The sequence below is a fragment of the Lissotriton helveticus genome, chromosome 8 (assembly GCF_964261635.1).
Source record: "Lissotriton helveticus chromosome 8, aLisHel1.1, whole genome shotgun sequence".
Lineage (NCBI taxonomy): Eukaryota > Metazoa > Chordata > Amphibia > Caudata > Salamandridae > Lissotriton > Lissotriton helveticus.
The window spans coordinates 974,399,661-974,423,174 of record NC_136069.1 but is presented as its reverse complement, the minus strand read 5'-3'; the positions used below and the strand labels follow the sequence as shown (position 1 = coordinate 974,423,174).

The following is a 23,514-nucleotide window of genomic DNA, read 5'->3' as shown; positions in this document are numbered from 1 at the left end:
CCCGTTACACCCCTATCACGCTAAATCGTTGGAGGGCCCTCTCTCTGCTGAGGAGTTCAGGGCAGCCCTACGAGATCTTCCACTTGGTAAGACGCTGGGCCCGGGCGTCTGCCCCTATCCTTTTATCGCATGTTCCAAGCACAACTTCAACCTCATCTCCTGCGGCTGTATAACTCCTTCTCCGACACGGATGGGCCAACGCCCTCTATGGGTATGACTGAGATAGCCTTGATCCCTAAGACAGGGAAGGATCCCGCGCTCTGTGCCTCCTACCGCCCTATAGCGTTGTTAAATTCCGACTTGAAAATTAATGCCAAAATGCTCGCAAAACGTTTGGACCCCCACATGCCTGGTCTGGTAGATCCGGACCAAGTTGGCTTCATCCGCAATCGCCAGGGGACAGATAATGTACGAAGGATCTCGCACTTAGTGGGGAAGGCGCATCACTGGGATATACCGGCCTGCCTCCTCTCACTGGACGCGGAGAAGGCATTTGATCGGGTGGACTGGGCCTTCCTTCGGGCGGTGCTGCAGAGAATTGGGCTGGGGAGGAACATGGTATCCATGATCATGGCGACCTATCTTGCCCCGCAGGCGAGGATTAGAGTAAACGGGCAACTTACGGAGCCTTTCACTATACATCGGTGGTACCCGACAGGGGTGCCCCCTATCCCTGCTGCTCTTCGCCCTAGTGGTGGAGCCCCTGGCGGAGCTAATCAGGCAGGCAACAGACATACACAGCATCTCTCTTGGGGGCCGGCAGAACAAGGTGACGCTCTTCGCGGACGACCTCATCCTCACGCTTTCACACCCCCGGGAGTCTCTCCCAGCACTTTATTCCTTGTTGCAGACCTTTGAGCAGGTCTCGGGTCTCAAAATTAATAATGACAAATCCTGGGTGCTAAACCTCACTATCCTGCAGGAAGAGATACCGCTTCTGGAGGCACTCGCCCCCTACCAGTGGGCCACTCGTCACATTCGGTACTTGGGTCTGCAGATAACTCCCTCTTTGGACGCGTGGACCCAGGTGAACTGGAGAGAATGTAAGAGGGCTGTCCTTGAGGACCTTCGGGGATGGAAACCCTTGGTGATGTCGTGGCTGGGCAGGCTTAATGATGTTAAGATGTCTGAAGTCCCCAAAATTTTATATTTATTCCAATGCCTTCCCACTCCCATTCCTCCACATCAGATACAGGGCCTTCAACGCAAACTTATTACATTCATATGGGGAGGGCGTAGGCCGCGGTTCTCTCACAAGATTCTTATGCTACTGCAGGACAGAGGTGGACTGGCCTGTCCCAACCTCATGGATTACTATTGGGCTTCCCATCTTTGCGACGGAATGGATAACAACTGAGAGTGAAAAGGTTTGGCTGCACATGGATAGGACGGTCACTGGGCGTACCATTTGGGACCTCGCATGGCTTCACAGAGAGGCACGCTCCCGAAGTGCATATATGAAGGTGCCCACTCGAACAGTCCTGAATATCTGGGACAAGGTGGCAGTGCATTGAAGGGAATCCTTTACTCCCTCCGGCCTATCGCACACGAGCTTTTACCAAGTGGTTGCAAGGGGGATGCAGAGTGATTGGCGACTTATTTGAGGGAGGCACTATCAAAACGTTCGCTCAGTGTAGAGAAGAGTTTTGTCTCCCAGTTACTGCAGGACTACAGTACGCACAGCTGCGGCACTGGGTCTCCTCGGCGGAGATGCATCAGGCGGCTACCAGTCCATTCACTCCCTTTGCGCGGCTGGTCCGCTCTTTTGATGAATCGAAGGGCCTGGTTTCTCGGATCTATCAGATCCTGCAGCATCCCCTGGAAACACCTTCCCACCCATACCAACGTCAATGGCAGTCAACATCCGCTACGGAAATCACGCCTCCGCAGTGGAGGCGCTTATGCCGAGATATCCCAAAGATCTATCGCAGCGTCCCACAGCAAGAGAATGCATATAAAGGCATGACGCAATGGTATTCTACCCCTACGTGGCTACATAAGATGTTCCCTACGACTTCCCCCATGTGCTGGAGGTGTTCGACTGCGCCTGGGGATTTCATACACATCTGGTGGGCCTGCCCGCTACTGACCCTGTTTTGGAAGGAGGTCCTCAGCCACATTAAAGGGGTGTTGGGATTCCCTCTGCCTGAAGCCACAAGCACTATTCTTTTGGGCATTAAACCTGCCAACCTGAAGGCACTCACCCGTAGCGATTGGATAATTGCGCTTCAGATGCTCGGAGCTGCTAAGCAGCTTATAGCGCTCTACTGGAAGAAAGCAGAGCCCCCTCCAATCGCTTCCTGGTACGTATGCTTATGGCAAGTCCTTACAATGGAACTCTTCACAGCGCGGCTACAAGCATGTGACACTCGTTTTCAAACAGTCTGGCAACCTCTGATTAAATATCTTTGCGCGATAGAGCGTACCCGTTACATGCCTACTAAACTTAGGGCGCTGCGACTTTTTGAAGATGCTATACTGCTGCCTGCCCCTGACAGATTGCTTCCGCACGCAGATCCCCTGTTGGCGTAGCCCCCCCCGCATGGATAACGGGGCCTGTAAGGGACCCTCACGCTGCGCCCCCTCCGCCCGCCCATCCATGCCACACCTACTCTTTTGACTTTTACCTCTAACTTTTCTCACCTCTCTTCTTTTCCACTGACGTCTCTGGCTCTTTGTTTGTTTTTTTAGACCTCTTACTCATGACTTCAAGTTCTGGTCCCCTAGAGGTTGTGTCCATGCCTGCTTCACCTCGAGGTAACACCCTCTTATGCACTACGCGGCCGGCCCCGCAGGGGTTGTAGGCGACATGCTGTGTTTATACCTGCTCCTTTAGTTGCACTTTCTGTGGAACGACTGCACTGCCTGCGTACGTGGCCGGGCTTGTATAGGGTTGTAGGCTTAACGCTGTGTACTTTAAGACCTGTGCTATGTTTCCCTTGAAGTTGAAAATAAAACAGAGACTTTGAAACAAAAAGAAATTATCAAGAAAACAAAATGTCACAGCTGCTATGGCAAGAAGTAAAAGACAATAGGAAACTGCAGGCCTGGTCCTATTTAAATACCGCGATAGAAGAATTTGGTGTAATACCGCAATTACCCAGGAAAGTTTAAAAAAAACAATCTACAAACTTACTAATCATCTGTCCCTGATAAAAGATAAAGATATACTTGTAAATAGAAAACATGCATGGCCAATCATAAATGGATTTAAGAAAAAAAGGTCCAAGAATATCTTGAAACATCATGGACGCAGAAAAACAAACATATCTTTAACAAAGCCCGATTTGGCCTATTACCGGGATTATGTCATTTACCACCATGGAAGAAATCAGGAAAGAATACCCAATGTAGGTTATGTAAATCCGGACAAGAGAACATTATACATTTATTATGTCTTTGTCATGGATTGGAAAATGAAAGGAAATTACTCTTAAGAGACTATTTAATGATCGTGGAGTAAGGACATGTAGGCATGCTCTGATAGCATGTCTAAACACTGAAGATATAATTATTAATTCTGCATTTGTAAAATTTATATGTGCCGGTGGAAAACAATTTGGAGGAATTTCACTTGAATTGTTAATCTATTGTATCTTAAAATATATTGTGTATCGTATGTTATTAAGTATAATATATGATAACAATCACATATTTTTATATTTTCTTTTAATTCTTTTTCTATGACGCTTTTAGTAATTTCTTTGTAAGATTTTAATTAATCAAACAAAATAAATAAACTTGACTTAACAATGACTGATGCGTTAGTTAACTCTACCTAACCATTCTTAAAGCAAACAAGATCAAATATGACAGGGGACACTTACTTTGAGCACGGCGGTTCTAGGCTCCAGCGACGAGGCATCGTAGTGCACCAGCGCACTTTGCAGCAGCGCACGAGTTTTTCCAGCCCACTCCTTGCCGCACCCGCTCCGCGGGTGCCGCTGCGTCATTGGACACTGGTGGTGGACGCATCAGGGAGGTGTTCATCAGGACTCAGGACTCAGGCGGTAAGGGGCGCGAGGAACCAGCGGGGCTGCGAGCGTGCAGGGACTTCATTTCCCAGAAGTCCCTGCGAGACCGACGGAGAGCTTCCGGTCCGCTCTCCCTGCTGGCCCGCCCCCCGCCCACCAAGGGATTCAAAAGGTGGTCTTGTCTCCCCAATCTGCGGGACACTTACTTTGAGCACGGCGGTTCTAGGCTCCAGCGACGAGGCATCGTAGTGCACCAGCGCACTTTGCAGCAGCGCACGAGTTTTTCCAGCCCACTCCTTGCCGCACCCGCTCCGCGGGTGCCGCTGCGTCATTGGACACTGGTGGTGGACGCATCAGGGAGGTGTTCATCAGGACCCAGGACTCAGGCGGTAAGGGGCGCGAGGAACCAGCGGGGCTGCGAGCGTGCAGGGACTTCATTTCCCAGAAGTCCCTGCGAGACCGACGGAGAGCTTCCGGTCCGCTCTCCCTGCTGGCCCGCCCCCCCGCCCCTTTTTATCCCTTACTTAACATCACTACACTCCCGCAGCGCGGGACGCAGCCCGGGCGAAGACAGGGCAAAGACCGGGCCGTTTGAGGCCGTTCGAGGTCTGAGCGGTCTGGTCTGGGCCCCTCCTCTGTCACCCTTTTTCCACCACCTGGTTGTTGTTGGTATCTGTGACTGTTCTTAGCGAGGTCCAATTTGGTCGTCACTGTTAGCCTACATGTGTACTCGTGTAACCCGCAACAGGGCGGCCAAGGTGGGGCCAGCTCCGAATGGACCTATGGATGACTTCATTACACGAACTAACATTGCCATAGACCATGAAATTACTAAATTGCAAACTAGAGTGTCTCTTGACCTAGAAGCTGCTAGAAAACTGTCACTGGAATTTGCTACCCATAAAAAATCTTCCCTTGGGCATATTGCATCTGCCATTACTCCAACTCGGGCTCATAATATAGGGGGAACCGAAATTAAGGTTGATGTCCATAATATCCCAGTTTCACCTACCCCCCTTTTACCTTTGTGTCAATTTGTTTTGCCCGAGGGTCAACTAACGGTTGTGGGTAGTCTTTCTGTTGCCCCTACCTCCATCCTAAACTCGTCAGATTCTTCTTTTGCCTCCACTACCTATGGAGGACTAGACAGCATCCCTGGCAACACTAATAAAAGAAAACGCTCACCCAGCATATCCCCCCCACACAAAAAGATTCTAAATAGGGGAGGTAATTTGTCTGATATGGGTAGCACAGCAGCTAATGGTAATTCAGGGATGCCCTTCACCGCCCCACAGGCCTCTTGGTGCGCTAACAACGAGGGGACTGCTTCTGTGGCATCTGGTGGGTTTTCACCTAGCAGGAGATTGGGCTCTGCCCCAAATGACCAAGAAGGGAGGGAAAGAGAATTTATAGGAGTGGTTTGGGACACCCTAAAAAGCCTATTGTCTCCCCTGGATTTAAGGCTCTCTCGAATAGAGAACAACCTCCTAGAGATGGAGAAAAGCATTATTGCTTTGGCCACTCTTGGCCTGAGAGGCCTCGAACACCAGGGTTTGATAGATAACAATAGAGTTGCCCAGGCTGCTACCCCCCCCCCCACGGTCATTCCAGGTTTGCAGCCTAATCTCACTGTGCCTTGTTCTACTCAGCCCATTCCCAAACCGCGGACCAAGAGAGCCGACATTGTAACCCCGGCTCCCCAGCCTAGGGCCAACACCTCAAGCGCCCCTACCACTCAACCACATGTTCGTGCCAACCCGGCCAACGCGAGAACACAGAATCCCACTAGGTCTAGTTCTCGTTCTGCCCACACCTCCCAAAACAAATTTAGCACCCGTTCTTTGGGGGGTCCTAGCTTTAAGAGCAACTTTCGAGGGGGATATATCGATCTTCCACCTGAAGCCAACGATTATGTGGCAGTATTGACGGGGGTGCCGGAAATACAGAATGGCCTCTATGAACATCAGCAATCCCTCCATAATAAAGTTATGCATTGGCTCAATTCCTACAGACCTATCCCTAATGGTAGGAAGAGCAGAGTCACAATGGTTCGCAGAGTCCCGTGGGTGGGAACAACCAGGAAATCAATCCCTGGGGACTGCATAGTCGTAACTTTTGATGATGTTTTTACGGCCAACCACATCTGCTCCTGGGTGAGCCAGAATGGGGGCTCTTCTATTGCCCCGAGGCCCTTGTCATTCTTCTATCCACCCCGGATGGTGCACCCTCAGGGGGGCAATTGGACTCTGGTTCCCCAGCAGTCCAGCTGGGGGTTTGCCCCTAAGGAACACAACCCAGCTAGTGGCTGGCTTGGTATCACAACCTTTAATAGGTTTGCCAGCCTTGAAGATGTGGATTGACTTGTAACATCCCCTGCGCCGGCTCCATTACTCAAATCTAATACCCCGCAGGTGGAGGCTGAGTCTTCACCACTGTTCACTACCTTGGACACGGGGGGCATTGGTCCCCTGACCCAGGTCACGCCCCAGGCCACCCCTGTTCAGGGTTTGTTGTACCCTCCCCTGCTCGATGGCAATGCTAGTTCTTCCTCAGCAGCGATCTTGCTAGCCCAGGACTCGCTGACAACTGTGGCTCATTCTCAGCATCCCCGGCTCGACGGTCTCGATGTTGTGTACCCAGCTACTGCCGCCCAACCTTGCACAAGCTCGGTAGGCAGTTCCTCGTTTAAGATCTTAAGTTGGAACGTGGCAGGGCTTGTGCGCAATTTAAATAAACCTGACTGGAATTCTTTTGTGGAGCCTTTTGGGATCTGTCTCCTACAAGAAACCTGGTGTTTGGAGCCCGTGCACAGGGTTGGTTTCGCGACGTACCATGTGCCGGCCTCCAAGCCAAAAGGCAGTAAAGGCCGCCCTTCTGGTGGCCTTCTTGTTTGGGTCAGTATCTCTCTGGGGCTTACCATAAAACATATCAATACCCAATCGCCAGATCTGCTGAGACTTACCATTCGGTGCCCGGGGGGTAGGATTATGGAATTGTTTAACCTGTATTTCAGGGGGGGTCGGGGGGGGGACTCTTCTCCTCTATCCTCCTCTGGAGTTGAAGAAGAGCTTCGGGGTTGCGATATTGATTCCTTTATCGTTTTGGCTGGCGATTTTAATTGTTGCTTCGAACCGCTGGCCTGTGAAGATATTTTGGACACTTGGGAGGATGATGCCAAGAGAGGTATTCCCTTGCTTGATCTCGACCCCATTAAAAAATGGTCACGGAATGCTATCGATATCAACTCTCTCTGTTTGGAATATGCCCTAAGAGCCACAAACGGCCGTTCCAAATCAGACACTAGGGGTGCGCACACCTACAATAGGGTGGGCCACACCTCTAGAATAGACTATATATTGTTGAACCACAATTTGTGGGAGCATTTTCTCGATATGGAGGTCCAACAAACAGCGGACAGTGATCATAATCCCTTGGTTTTATCACTTGCTCTCCCACGGGAGGCAGGGGATCTAGCATCGCCCCGATCCACCTGGAAATCATCCAATGAAGTTGTCCCATCCAACTGTGGTAGACGGCTGAAATGGGCCAAAGTTGCTTTGGATGAATCAAGAATGGCCCAAGCAAGAACTATAATGCTGGAAGCCAAGGGTACCTTGAGTACGTTGGACTCCGATGAAGCTGTTCTAACAACTTTCACGGAGATTATTGCATCACTTGGCAACCTGTTCTTAGTTCCCCAGGGAAGGGGTGGGGCTAGGCGGAGAACTGCATTAAGGGGCAGAGATCAATGGTATTCACCTGCCTGTCGTCTGGCCAAAAGCAACCTTATCCGAGCAGTAGGCCTGAAAGATCCTGGTTTGATTTCCTCTGCTAGGAAGGAATACAGAAAAGCCCAAGAGGTGGCAAGGGCTACTCACGAAACTAATTTCTGGAGTGAATTAATGGATGCTGGGTCCAGGAAGGACTCAAGGGCCTTCTGGGCCTTGTTTAGAGGCAGGGATAGGCCGGTTGACTCACTGTTGACTTGCAACATTACAGGGGATGCTTGGCTGGCCCATTTTTCAAAACTTTACTCTAATTCTCTGGGGGCTAGGGGCCAGTGTAGGGGCGATAGTCACATAATATCGGATAACAGCTTACACTCTGACTCTACCTTTTCACCCAAGGAGGTAGAAGTAGCAATTAGGTGTATCGTGCCCAATAAGGCAGCGGGCCCAGATGGAGTCCCTGGCGACCTGCTGCGCATAAATATAGAGGAGTGGAGCCTACTCATTGCTAAACTCCTAAATGAGGCCTTGGAGGGCGGTGGATTTCCGGATTCCTGGAGGGGCGCGGAAGTTGTCCCAATTTTTAAAAAAGGGTGTAGGGACGATCCTGCCAACTACCGACCCATAAGTCTGCTTGATTCCACCCAGAAGGTAGCAGGGAAGGTGGTTTTAGGGAGGATTCTCCAATGGGCTGAGGAAGCGAAGGTTTTGTCTGACTTTCAGGCCGGCTTTAGATCTGGTACCGGCACAATTGAGCAGACATTCCGCTTCCTTATGTTGTATTGGAAAGTGGTTAAACTGGGCAAGGGCAGTCTGTATCTTGCCTTTATAGATCTGCGGACTGCCTTTGACCTAGTCCCACATAACCAACTGTGGGCTGTTCTTGAGGGTTTGGGTATGCCCGCTTACTTGCTGGCATTAATTATTAAATTCCACGAGGAAAATTTTGCCAGAATTAGATGGGGTGCGCAGGGCGAAAAAACATCTCGCATCTCTGTAGACAGGGGGGTCCGCCAGGGGTGTGTGTTAGCCCCCACTCTGTTTTCATTATATCTAAACGGAGTGGTGGAGCATCTGCTCCAGCTACCTGCAGACGCACCTTCCCTGGCGGGCAGGAAGATACCAACACTCCTGTTTGCAGATGATACCCTGTTGATTTCGAAATCCCCGGTGGGCCTTCAAACCCTGCTAACTAGGTTTCAGGGCTTCTGTGTCACCAGGGGCTTGGCTATTAACATCAGCAAAACGAAGTTCCTGGTGTTGAATCCCCCTAGAAAGACAGTCCACCCTCCATCCCTGGATTCAGTTCCCTTAGAAAGGGTAAGGGAATTTGATTATTTAGGAATTCGCCTTTGTGACTCTATGAGCTGGAAGGCGCACCACCAAAAGATCATTCTGGCTCATAGGAGGGTCACGGGCGCCCTACTAAAAGAACACCGTGCCTCCTCGCTCAAGCCTATTGGGGTGATACTAGACATTTATAGGGCAAAAGCTGTGAGTGCGGCTCTGTATGGGGCGGAGTTGTGGGGTACTCAGAAATTTGACACTCTATTCCATCTTGAGAACAAATTCCACAAAGATTTAATGAGGCTCCCTCATAGCTCCCCAACTCTCCCTCTTTTATTTGACACTGGTACACGTTCCATAGCTGAGCAGGCGAAGTTACGCCCCCTTCTCTTGTGGGCCCGCATATGGAATGTTCCTGAACTCTCGAGTTATGCAGATGCTCTTCGCGAGCTCCTCTCCACCTCGGGTTGGTATAAGATCGGTTGGCTCTCGGAAGTAAAGCGTCTGCTTTGTGAACTCGGCCTGGATGACGCCTGGGCCAACAGATCTTCGCCACCCAAACAATTACTAAAGAAATTATTCTGGGCGTGGGTGGATAACGAGAGACCTAAACAAACCAACCTATGTAGATCTGCGGTGGAGTTTTTGTCGATCAAAGGCCGTCCCTATAGAGAGCGCTATTTGGATGTGATCTCTAACCCAACAGATAGGGCGCTGTATTTTAAATTCAGGGTCGGTGTTCTGCCCCTGGGATCATGGACAGCAAATTGGAAACCCCCCTGGCAAACTGTATCAACTTGCCCTTTCTGTACAAACAGTGTCGAATCCATCTTCCATCTAATGTTTGTATGTCCCGCATATACTAGTCCTCGCCGTAGATGGTTGAAACCGCTTTGTCTGAGGCTGGGTACACGGTCATATGCGGAGGCACTATATCTGTTAAGATCAGACCCCCAACCCTTGTTCGCATGTGGCTTGGCGAAATACCTGGGGTGGGCCTGGAGGATAAGATCCGCAAGGATGATGATCCTCCAGTAAATGGCTCCATTTTATAATCCATCGGCTCATTTACCTATTGTTGTGTCCCATTCCATCCCCTAAGGTCGACTAAGTATGTGTCCCTATGATTGTCCTAAGATGGACGTTTCTTAGCATTGTTGTATATTGCACTTTTTAAATGATTTTTTCTCTTGATCTTAAACTCAATAACTGTTTTTATTCTGTACTTGTTTTATTGCAATGCTTTTATGAAATGAAATATTTCGAAATAAAGCTATATACAATACAATACAATACAATATGACAGGAAAGTTAAGTGTATGCCTCAAATTAAATATATTCTTTGCTTACTTGCTTGTTTAATTACCAACATCTTACCACCAGTGGTAGTTCCGCCTTCAGTGAATCATCTACTTGAAGATGAATAGGTTTGGGCATTAGAATTTCATGAAGAATGCTTCCCAATCTGGGCCCTTTTCCAGAAGAATAATCTTTTGCATTCTGCAAATATTGGTAATACACACTTCTCGAAGCAGACTTCAGCATGCTGCCTTTGTCAGTTTCTGAGAGGAGATTTCTGCTGTCTTCTGATGCTTCTGTTAAGAGGTGCTCTGACTTTGGTAGGAAGGATGTAGAGTCTTCTAAAGAACTCCATGACATTTCCTGAGATGAACTGATGTTTTTATCATGCTCAGTGTGTGCTTTACTCAAGTGGCCAGTATAATCTTCATTCTGCGTTGCTGGTAAATTTTCATTGACGGATTCTTCCTCTTCATCATCCACACTGTTATCATGTTTTAAACGTTCAGATACTGACTGGAGGAGGGATAATATTGATGAGGATTCTTTGGGTGACCTTTTGTTGCAGCAGCCCGGTGAGTTATCACTAGAGACAACGTCCTCTTGAGAGCTGTCATCCTCATATATTGGCGACAAAGCAAAGGGAAACACTCGGAAGGGTTTTGCTTGTACCATTTCAAATGAATCAAGTTCACTATCATTGTTTGTCACATTTATCAGATTAGAACCTTCAAAATAGTATGGAGTTGCATCTTCATTTTCTTCATGGAATTCAACATTTTGATCAGGAGGGACCAGGAGTGGGTAAAGAGGTAGGCAAATGTTATTACCTTCCAAATTGAATTCGTTCTTTTCTTCAGAACCATCTCCAGCTAAAGAGTTTTTCTGCGTATATGCTTCATGTTGTAAAACATTTCTTACATTATTCAACTGTCTTTCTGTTTCAGTATTTTGAGGCCTGTCTTTCTTGTCTTTTGAAAATAAATTGTTTTTGCTTATGTTTTCTGGAATTGTGAATAATATACTACTGTCATAATTATCCACGTTTTCCATACATGTTCTCTCATTTTCATTTAATGTCTGTAATGCCAGCTCAGCTGCACAACCTTCAATGGAAATTGTTTTTTGGTTCCATTTGTCTTCTTTCATTTCTTCTTTAATTAATTTTACATTTACAGTATCTACAAACATTTCTGCAAAATCTGAATCTTCAGTCGTAGAGTCATCAAAACTGAAAAGACCATTTTCCTCCTCCGATGTTGCCACATCATTTTGTAGGGTTTCTAAAAAGATTGCCACCTCCTCTGTGTCTACAGAAACACCATTTTCGATTGTTGGAAACGATCCGACTACAAATTTAGTCTCTTTCAATGGGTAGTTTACAGGCACTGAAGTACAAATGTTTGACCACAAAGGTTCAATGACTGGTATGGTGGTTTCATCCAAGGCAGTAATATTCTCTGTAAATACCGGATTGGCAGTTTTGACAATAGTTTCATTATGGTTTTTATCTAAACACTTTTGTAGCTGACCTGATGATAACTGTTGCTTAACAATATACATCACATCCTTAATTATTTGTTCAGCTTTTTGTGCTAATAAGTTCTCGGTGTAAAATGTTTCAGGCTTCAGGGATGTGTCATTGCATGCTCTATTGAAACTATTTTTGACGTTCGATTCACTTCCTGAAATGATCAACACATTTTTAGCATCGTCACCATGAAAACTCTCAACTGGATCAGACATCGCGCTTTCTCTTTCTTTCTTTCCATGTGCAAAGTCAGGGACTGCTGTCCTTAAAGGGTTTTCAAAGACAGGTGTAGTGGTTTTTTGGGTGGATTTAATTTCTTTTAGCGATAAATGCAAAACATCAAATGCTATTTTATCAGCTTTCTTCAACAGCATTTGATTGAGGTATTGCGGTTTACATTCAAAGTCTGCAAATGTAACGGTTTTAATCTCTTCATTTTCTTTTACACTATTATGCTCGTAAATCTTGTTGCTCATTATTGGGTCTGAGATTGCAACGTCAGCATCTTTTTTACTCTCAATGCCCTTTGATTTAAGTAGTGAAGGGACACCTTTATCACCAAGCATGCCTTCCCCTTTCCTAATAAGGTTTACAACGTTTTCTTGACTGTTGTTGCTAATCGGCTTAGAAATGGCAGCGGATGGTAGTACTTCAGTCTCTACATTATTTTTGGATTGAGATGCATCTGAAAATACAATAGGCACACAGACGTCTATAGACTCTTGTGGTGGTGGACATGGATTCATCAGTGTACCATCTCCCATTTCAAGAGAAAGCAAACCCTCAGCAAAAGCAATGCTATCAGTGTTGATCAAATCCCTGACAACATCAATCACTGAAGCTTCTACAGGGCGAAGCAAGTCTTTGTTTGATAGGACATTGTTTGCAGTGACCTTTCGGTTTTCAACCACAGTATGCGTTGCACTGCTTTGAACAGTATTTTCATGTTTGAGAACGGAAGGGAAGATGTCACAAAAATATTCACGAATAGTGTCATTAGCATGAATATTGTCTATGACGATGTCCTCATTGGTGGTGTTGAAAGATTCTACGCTGTCCCCAATACAGTTTGTTTTTGCCATAACACTCTCAACAGTCACATCTTTGGAATAAATACAAGGAGAAGAGATAATTAGCATGTTTTCATTTTTTCCATCAATGGATGATGGAAAGGTATTTGCTTGGTCATGGATAGTTGCAAAAGCAGGAGAAGGAATATCAAACTTCTCAATGGCTGGAATGGAGTTGATGTTATTCACCATGTCAGCAGGTTCCACTGGAGAAACAGGAGGAGAAAGGTTAGGCAATAGAACATATTCTGGCTCAAAGGCCTTGGAAGAATGTGTGGAAAGTTTCACTACTTCTGATTGGAAAATACAAGGAGACATTTTGACCTCATCAACATTCACAGATTTTACTGAGATTTTAGCCACAACAATATTCCCATCAATATACTCAGATTCAAGAGCCACAGCCACCTGCTCTTCAAGGCTATTATTCATCTTGTAGCCTTCCATGTCTTCATTTGCAAACTTGCAGTCCTCAGGCGGACTGGTGAGGGGAAACGTAACTGCATCACTGTCAGTGTTACCTGTAGTGTCAGAAGAACTCATTCTGATGACACTGCTGTTACTAGTGAGAAAAGATGGTAAGCATCTGCTACCATTGTCGTAAACGGATGGTGGTTCTAATTTGTCCAACTTATCGTCCCCACTGGTAGAAGCAGCATGCAACTGATTCACTGAAGTGCCATTCTCAATTGATACGGACAAAGTGTTTTTTTCAGCCACAATGGACTTTGTTAATGCTATGTATGATTCAGCTGTACTTGGCAGATTACTGTCAAATGTGGAGGATGCAGGCAAAATGCTCTGAAATGTCATGTTTTTAGGTAAGAGAACAGTAGATGTATATGCAACATTTCCTTTCCCAGATTTAAGGTCAGACATTCCTTGAATTCCACCATCAGAGTGCAGAATGTCTGGGTTAAACTCATTTATATTAGCGCTACTAGAAACTAGTGTGACACAAGAAGCATCTGTCAAGGCATCATCAGATAACACATTAGTAAGATGCACTCCACTGGCCACACTCGTATCATCAGATGCAACTGCTGGGCACACAGCATTTTCAAAGCCGCATTCATCCGTCCTTACTGAACTCATGTTGTTCATGCCATCCTCAAATTGAGGTTTAGCCTGATTTGACACTCTGTTCCCATCACATAGACGATTATTCATATCATTTTTCTCTTTATCATCACCATCTGTAAAAGCTGATGGACACACCATATCCCCAGCATTATGCAAATTAATTTTAGTTGCAGTGGGCACTTTTATCGTAGCTAGGAGGATATTGTCAGGTTCTTTAGTAGGGGAGTAAATATGAGCCATGCTGATTGGCTCAACCTTCCCTTCACTGAAGCTGCCAACTTCAGCTGCAGGAACTTCCACGTCAGTCATACATGTTGGTTCTGTGGGCCAGATTAAATGTAATGTACTCGTTTTATTGAAATCCTCAGATTCAGGGGCTGCTGGTGAGGCATCACTGTCAACAACAATACATGGAGGTGGTTTGTGATTGTCGCCATTCATCTCCTCAGATATAGTTACAAGGTCACTCAAATGGGAATTTTCAATTTTCGAAGTGCAAGTAAAATTATTGTTAACTTTGGATTCTTTCAAGTGTATCTCATTATCTACTTTGTCGTGAATGTGATGTGTACCACCTGTACTGTGCTCATGAGCAAGACACTCAGACTTTGGCTGAAGTGGTACATTTGTCTCCATATTATCGTTTGCTGCACTACTGAGTGAAACCTTACATTCTTCCAGGTTTATCTCTTCGTTTACTTTATCACTGATGTGATAGCTAGAAACCGTACAATGTTCAAGAGTGAGACATTCAGGCATAGGCTGAAAAGGTACATTCGAAGTCTCTATATTGTTAGTTGCATTACTAGTGGGTTCAGTTTCATTTGAGTTGACAACACCTGGGATAGTAGAGCTAGTTGTGTCATCCTTATCCACGAAGCAATTGTTAAGTAATGTTATCTCAGATGATAAAAGTTTGTTGCAAGCGTCTAATGATGTAGAGACTGGCGTCTGAATAGAATGTTCCTTATCGGTCTCTTCATTACAATATGCAATTGAGTTTGCTTCTAGTGATAAATTGGGTAAGCTGTTTGACATCTCATTTACGATGGAAAGGGAAATGTTTTTTATTAAGGCTTTTGATTTCACAGCTCTATTTGGTACATGGTATTGTGCAAGAGTCGTGTCTTGCCCCACTGCAATGCCATTTGGCAGATGTGCTTCATTTTTCCCTGTAATATTGACAATATTTTCAATTTCTCCACATTCAGTCACAATAAATGTGTTCTGGTTTTCAATAAGGTCTTTTTCGGGGATTGTAGAATCCACACTGGCTCGCCTTTTTAGTAACTTGCGTATCTGTCTGGATCCGCGGTACGTGGCATAAGTTACTGCAGGGGCATCTTTTCCTCGATGAAGTTGCCTGTAAATAAAAATAGATAGAGTCACCTAATGTTTTATTTATGTATTAGTTTTGCACAGCATGTGCCACATATGCCACTCAGTCAGTGCACGGCTTAGTAGCCAAACCTGACAATAGTACACAGCATGTAATTACAAAACACCAAAGCAGTAATACAGGCAACAGTTAAAAGTTACAAGACCTACAATTTCAATTCCGAACTGACAGTTCAATTATTTCTTTTCCCAGTAAAGACAAATTAATCAACGCAGACATTTATTTATTATACAAGTACAAAACAACCAGGCGAGATACATATTACTATATTCTTTCAAAAGTGATGCAACAAATGGCACATTAAAATCTGTAAGCTCAATTTAAGGGATATATTTAGAAAAGAAGATTTACTTATTGGGTACAGGCTCAAATAAATCCTATAGTTATAGTTTACAGTGAGAAAGAAAGAGATTGTAAGAGGTGTAGTGGCAATTTTTAGGTCGATGTGCAGTTGTCTGCTTGCAAAGACATATTGGGGACACAATGAAAGCTTACCCATGAATTAATTCCACCCATTTCTTACCATTGGCTCTGTGTTTTGTCACTCAGTTTTGCCTGCTTTCTATCAGTCAATCCAATTTTTAATCAGCTTGTAAAAAACATAAAAGAATGCACAGCATAAAAACATTATGCACAATCATTAATAACTATTTCCTTGGCACAGCATACAGTTTACAGAAAAAAAAATCTAGCATATATGGTCTGCCCTGGAATAACAGGAACATGGCCCAAGGCCCGCTTCACTAGGGATGTCTCTTGGGTAGGAGACCAGAAGATGGGCTATACTGAACCTAAACCTGAGTAGATAATACATTTGATGGGGATGAGGGAAAAATGAAAGGTAGGGTTTCATACGATCGGAATTTACTAACATATGTATGGTAAGCAGCCACACTCTTCTTGTTAAGTGCTTGGGACTCTTTCTCCTCCCCCACATAGTAATGAAATCTGTTTTAAGCTCTTTTTGGATAAGGCGGTAATATCTTGTGGACTATGAAAACATTTAGGCCACACTAACATAATACGTTATTCTTTACCATATCTCAGCCACAGAATTTTGTAATACAAGATCGAGGCACAAGTAATAAGTGATTACAACCTGCTTTATGACGGTTTCTTGTTTAGTACAGAAAGAGTGCCACAGCAGGAGGGGACTAGCTTATTAAGGTATGCTAGATAGGTCGGGCCTAGCTCCAAGTGTCGGGCATAAGTGGGCACACTGGTGGACACACATCAGTCTTCTCAAAAAAATATTCTTGGTAGCCTGCAGAAGCAGAGTATTGCAGTACCAACATATTCCTGCGCCATAGGTCATAGCAGAGCAACAGCAAGCATTATAGATATTAACTATTATTTCTATGGGTTTAGAACCTAGATTCCCTGCAAACAAAGATTGCCTCTGTTTGCTCAAACTGAGTTTTCTTAAGATTCGTTAAATGGACCCCAGTGCATTTAGTATCAAAGGGTGATCCCCATATGCATGTGAAAATCGGAACATGAAGAAGTTTGATGCCATTGATAAAAGGGGATTTCAAATTAATTGGGGTACGCCCACAAACCATAGTGTATGACTTAGTTATAACAGTCATTAGTCCTGGATTTCTCATAAACAATACATATATCCAGTAACTCTGGAGACCCCCACCAGCTCTGGAAAATAAAACACATTCATCTGCATATAACAAAGCAGGCAGACTTCTTGATCCTACCTAGGGTATATCCACTTCCCCTAATGTTAAACCAGCATTTACAATGCAATAGGTCTCACATTTACACAAGTTTAAGCTATTGGCATTGTAAAGGACAATGCTTTTTATTTATGTTTTAAAAACCAAAACATAAATAAAAGGCATTGTCATCTACAATGCCAATAGCTCAAACTCGTGTAAATGTGAGACCTATTGCATTGCAAATGGTTGTTTTACCTGGCCATGTTGCAGGGCGCAGAACCATATGTGGGCAAAAGGGGTCGCATGGGACCTCTTTTGGCCACACATAGTACTGCACTCTGCAAAGTTGGAGTTATTGGCATTATAAATCCCAATCTTTTTTGCCTAGCCATGTCATAGGGTAAATACACCGTACCCATAATGCATTGCATCATGACAGTGCCACAAGTACGTTCAAATAGCTATGTCCATATATAACATTAGTAGCTTTGAAACGTGACAAAAGAATTATTATATTCATTCTGGAGTAGGTTCTACTCTGTGTGGAGCTAATGAAGGGAAATTAATAGAAGGTCTGATATAATTGTGAGATGTGCTAGCGAGTAACCACTGCCATCCTTTGTCTGTAAACCCTTTAAGAAAGCAGTGCTCTGAGGCTGTATTTAAAACTTGGGGAGTAACAACTCATGTACCAGGAAGTGTCCTCATGGGAGGTTACAAGAAGAGACAAAGCAATACTAAGGAGGTACTACAAAGCCTATTGACCAATGAAAAGCTACTATTTACAAAGTACAGGGACAGGAGCCAATTATTAAAATGGGGCAGAACGTTTAGTTTTGTTTTGTTTTTATTTGCAGTGGAATTATTATATTTGCTTTGCACTATTGCCAATGGTATAAAAAAGCTAAAGTAAAAAACATTGTCATTTTAAACACCAACAGCTCTGACTTTAACAAATTCAAGACCTATTGCATTGTAAATGCAACTGGTCTTGCATTTGTTGGAGTTGGAGTTACTAGACATGTTACAGGGTGCAGTACCATATGTGGTCAAAAGGGGTCCCAGGGGACCTCTTTTGGACACATATGCAACTCCACCCTGCAGATATGGTAAATCCACCCTACCCATAATGCATTGCATGCCAGACAGTACCACAAGTACACTCAACTAGCTATGTTCACATATACAATTATTAGCTTTGAAATGTGACAAAATAATTATTATATTAATTCCGGATTAGGTTCTACTCTGTGTGGAGCTGATGAAGGGAAATTATTAGGTCTCATATAAATGTGAGATGTGCTAGTGAGTAAAGTAACCACTGCTAGCCTTACCTAGGACATAGCTTGAGTTCTTAAAAGCCACCATTTACAAAGGATAGGGACAGGAGCCAATTAAAAATATGGGGCAGAACGTTTAGTTTTGTTGTTATTTGCAATAGAATTATACTTGCTTTGCACTATTGCCAATGGTATAAAACAGCAAAAGTAAAAAACATTGTCATTTTCAACACCAACAGCTCTAAATTTCACACATTCAAGACCTATTGTATTGGAAATGCAATTGGTCTTGCATTTGTTGGAGTTACTGGCATTATAAATGCCATTTTTTTTAATCTAGTCAGGTTGCAGGGTGCAGTACCATATGTGGAGAAAAGAGGTCCCAGGGAACCTCTTTTCGCCACATATGGTACTGCACCCTGCAGAAGATATGGTAAATCCACCCTACCCATAATGCATTGCATGCAAGATAGTACCACAAGTACATTCAACTAGCTAGGTCCATATATAAAATTAGTAGCTTTGTAATGTGACAAAATAATTCTTATATTTATTCCGGATTAGGTTCTACACTGTGTGGAGCTTAAAAAGGGAAATTAATAGATGGTCTCGTATAAATGTGAGATGTTCTTGTGAGTGACCCAAGCCCTGCCAGCCTAGCTTAAGACCATGTGTGTGTCCTGCCTAAAGCCTTTTAAGAAAATAGTCCCTTGAGGCTGTAATTAAGACCTAGGGAGTAACAACACATGTAACAGGGGGTGTCCTCATGGGAGGTTACAAGAATAGACAATGCGGTTACTAAGGAGGGACTACTAAGCCTATTGACCAATGAAAAGCCGCAATTTACAAAGGACAGGAGCCAATTAAAAAGATGGGTGGAAAGTCGGTGGAGCTTAATGTACATATCTTGAATACAGCATGTCTCAAAGAGATAGCGCAAGCGCTGCCTAGGCAAGAAGACCTAAAAACTGTCAAAGTCATTAATGAATAACCAGAAACGAAAGGGGACCAGCACACACCCTTGTCTCACACCACGTTTGATCTTGATTGGGGTGGTAAGCTCACTGTTAGACTCACACCTAATGCACCTAGTCACGTTTTTGTGCTGTTGGGCTAATAAGTCCACTAATGGAACCTCCACTCCCAGTTACAGCATATTCCCCCAGAGCTTTTCTCTGTTAACACCTTCAAATGCTGAGCTCTGTTAATGCCGTGAAATGCTGAGCTATGGTTCATGAATGCTAAATACAGACAGCCCTTGTTCGCCAGTGTGTATTTGCGGTCCTAGGTAATGAGTTTGACACAGGACACCTATTAGCCATTCAAAGGCACAAGCCTGACTGATAAACGGACTAGTTTGTCATAATGCCACTGTCTCTTTGAATGTATTGCATATAATTGTATCTGTATTTTCTGCTCTCACCAACAAACAAATGGGAAAAACAAATTTAAAAAATACTGCAACTTTGGCATACAATTCAAAATGAACTTACTTTTTAAATTAAATTAAACAATGACAAAAAAAGTTTTTAAAACATGCAATGAAGCAAAGTTAGCATGAACACAAACAGTCAAATTTCCCATACTTCTGTGGCAAAATAAAACCATATATAAGTGTACAATGTAACAAAAAAACCAAAGGCTTTCCGACAGACACAGAGGTACTTTAGCAACAAGAGGAGGAGGGAGGGTTTCAGTAACAAGATATACAAGCACCTTCAGAAGACAGCACCTGACATTTGACCTTGGTCTTTGGAAGGCCAGCAAATGTGACAAAATTAGATTTACAGGCCTGCTTTTTACAGAAAACAAATTAGTGGAAGAATAATGTAAACACAGATGTTGTATGGGTAGGTACGACCTCAAGTAGGGCCTCAAGCTGGATAGCCAAAAGCAAATAAAGCCAGAAAATGGGAAGCAAGAATACGTGATTAATTAATCACGAAGTAAATGGCAAGCCGCAGGCAGAATGCATTCCATTTCTGAAACTTCACAATATGTCTTTCGCATACCACACAGATGCACGCACGGTCTGTCTACCTGTATATACTTCTATGTAGATAACGTACTTCCTCCACATCCCTAGGCATCCGTTTAAGGGCATGAATAAGACCTGTGCATCTCTGTGAACGGGACACGTCAAACCACTTCTGATAATTGGGTTTCCAATGAGACTTCGTGAGTGTTGACAACTCAGTAAATGCCCATAGTAAAGTGTGCAGAATGGGTCCATTTCAGCTTCTAGTTACATCCGCATTTGTTCCCCATTTCAGACTACAAGTTCAGCTAGCAGGTATGTAGGGGTCCGCCATTGCCTATTTACGGGAGATACCCTTATTATGATTGGCCTTTATTGGCATTATCCTATATGCTACCTGCAGTGAATATTGCAGACAGAAACCTATTGCCAAAGGTTTGAGATCACTCAAGCTATTATGTAGAATAAAAAAAAGCACAAAAAAACAGCCGGGGGCTTGGCCTAGGCGGTCAAGATGGCAGTCACAACTTCAGGCTGCTACTGACCTCCTTTTGTGATCTGCCCGATCCTGCCAGAGAAGGCGCTCCTGGGCACCTGCTGCCCTCCCCTGCATCCCAGACGACATTGTGGCTGCTGTGGGTACCAAAATCCACATGACTGGAGAGGTGGCAGGCCGCACAGCCATTGCGGCCTAAAGGGTTTCAAGTTTCTTTATTTTCTGCATAGTTACTTTAAACCATTGCAATATTACTGCTTAAAATAAAAATACAATTTCCAACAAAGTCTGAATGATTTCATCCACTTTCGCTGCCTTTTTTTAAAATTTTAATTATTAAAGGCAATCTTCAGATTAAAACCAAATTAAGTCCCATTGTTAAATAATTCTTTAAAAATATAAAATCAGAATTTATTGTAATTATAGTACATGTCCATAAATAACTGGATACTGTAAATTGCAGTCTCATATTCTTTTACTCCAGCCATGTAATCTCTTTTAACAAGTCGCATTAATTGTGTTGGTCAAATTTTCTCCACTTGTTACAAGGATTATCCCTGTACGGCTGGCAGTATGTCATTATAGTGGTCCGGTTTAAGACATGTTCCTGTCATTGGTATACTGCAGTGCCAAGGCCTGGTTCAGCTTTTGTTGTTTTGGGCATTTTTTGTTCAGCGAGCATAAGGAATTTTACCATTCTGCAGTTTAGTTGTGTATTTTCATTGCGGCCTAAAGGGGGTAGGCAGAGCCCGAAGTGGAACCGAGGAGGCAGGGCTGAACTGACATCCGAATGCCGCCGCGTTAGGAAGGGCTAATGGCCGCTTCACTGAACTTCGGCCCCAGCGAGTGAGTCGTTGCTCTGGCGGGAGTGTGTGGACGTGGCTGGGCCCTCCTTGATCCTCAGTTGGGGCTGCTCTCCGGTGGCCTCTGGGGTCCGCACACGGGACCCTTGAGGATTTTGGCCCAGACCTGGGTGAGCATCTTCTGCTGTTGGCATTCTGATGCTGGCCAGCTGGAGGGGGCCCATTCACTTTGGACTTGCGGCCTCCCTGGCAAGAGGGCTGGACTGCCATCGAATGGGGCTCCCCCTCCTTTTCTTCTGTCTTGTGGTGTGTCATGCATATTAATGCACGGGGACCAGGGTAAAAGAATTGTGTCCCTCACTGAATTTCCAGGGGGCGAGTATGACTCTTGCCTCAAGCCCAGGTCAAGCAGGATTACTTTAGAAGCCATCTCAGAGTCATTGGATGATCATCCAACTACAGTCGAAGTCATGTTCACGTCATCAGACATCAAACTCTTGAAGTCATGGGGGGGGCGTGGCTTGGCCAGCAACAATGGCGGTCGCGCTGTGAGTTAGCTCCGACCAGCCGACCAAAATCCTGCATTACTATCCTGCCCCTAGACATCTAGGGTGAAGTGGCACATCCTTAAGAGATCACCGAGCCTCCGTGTGATCTTCCGATAGCGGTTGCTACTGGACATTGGCTTGAGCGGTACTTGCAGAGATCCGGCGCTGAGGAGCAGCCTAACGGGAGCTGGCTGGGAGAGAGCCGGGGCCTCCCGTAATTTACCAGCCCGGAGGAGTGTGCCTGGAGATCGGTGCGGCAACGGAGGTGCGGCCGGTGGGGGCGGGGCTTCTGTTTCTCCGGTGCCCCAGTGCTGGAGTGGCCCCCGGGGACAGTGGAGCGGAGGGAAGCGGAGGGAGGCGGAGCTGCGGCTGCCGACGGGCGAGCCAAATAGTGAACCAGGACGCCCGGCCGTGGGGTCGGACCGTTGGAGAGGCCCTGCAGGAGCGGCTGCCATTTTGAGGAGCCCCGGGCACCCGTGGAGGCTGTGGGGAAGGGGTGTCCCTCATCTCCCCGCCGGAGCGGCGATATCATCGGACGCGGAGCTGTGCTGGGTGGCCCCCCGTGTGCTCTGGTGACGACGGGTCTGTCGGGCCCTACTCGCTGGACAGGTGAGGACCCGGGAGGACGGCAGCCTTATTGTGGTGCCCCAAGAGGCGGACGTGAGAGGCATGGACCCCGGTGTGGCGCAGTGGGAAGGAGCGGGCCCACGTGGGGCAGTGAGCGCCTTCCTTCCTCTACCCTCCCACCCCCTCCTCAACTACAATTCCTAGGGGAAGTTCGGCAGCCAGATCTGGCCTCTGTGGCTGTGGAGAGTGGAGGGGCACTGTGTTTCGGCAGATGAGATCCCATGAAACGGTGGGATAGCTGCTGCGCTCCGGGCCCGGCCGCCGAGATCTTCACTGTGGGGCGGCGACTCCGCGGGGTCCCCTCTTCCACCTGCAGCTGGACCTGCCAACGGTGTGTAAGGGTCCTTGGGCTGGGTCTTGGACCTGGTTGGGGACACTCTCCTGCATTAGTGGCTATCAGTGGAGTGAGGTGCGACCGCACAGCCCTGGTGCAGCAGTGATTAGGAGGCTACCTCTGTGGCCTGCCACGCTGGACACAGCCCACCTGAGGCTCATAGGATAGCGTCCACTGGAGTAGAAGACGTCTGCCTGGCTCCTGTGTTGCTAGCAGCGGCTGGCCCACCGGGGGGGGAGCTCTATAGATCGGGTGACCAGTTGTGCCGCAATGACACGGGATCGTGCAGGCGGCGGCCACACCAAGCAGGGCACCATTGATAAGTTTACAGAGGCGGGCCCCGTGGCCTGGGCGGCGGGGTCGCAGAACCAGGTCCCTGACAACGCGGCACTGCTAGCGGCGATCAC

The 23,514-nt window shown here is 45.8% G+C and overlaps 1 protein-coding gene across 1 annotated transcript in view; it reads right to left on the bottom strand.

Moving 5' to 3' along the window:
• Positions 1-23,514, bottom strand: part of CRYBG3 (crystallin beta-gamma domain containing 3) — a 1,541,789-nt gene that overhangs the window by 1,055,950 nt on the left and 462,325 nt on the right. The window contains exon 4 of the mRNA XM_078657810.1: positions 10,367-15,335. Coding sequence (XP_078513936.1) covers positions 10,367-15,335 — 4,969 coding nt within the window. The remainder of the gene's footprint in view (positions 1-10,366; positions 15,336-23,514) is intronic.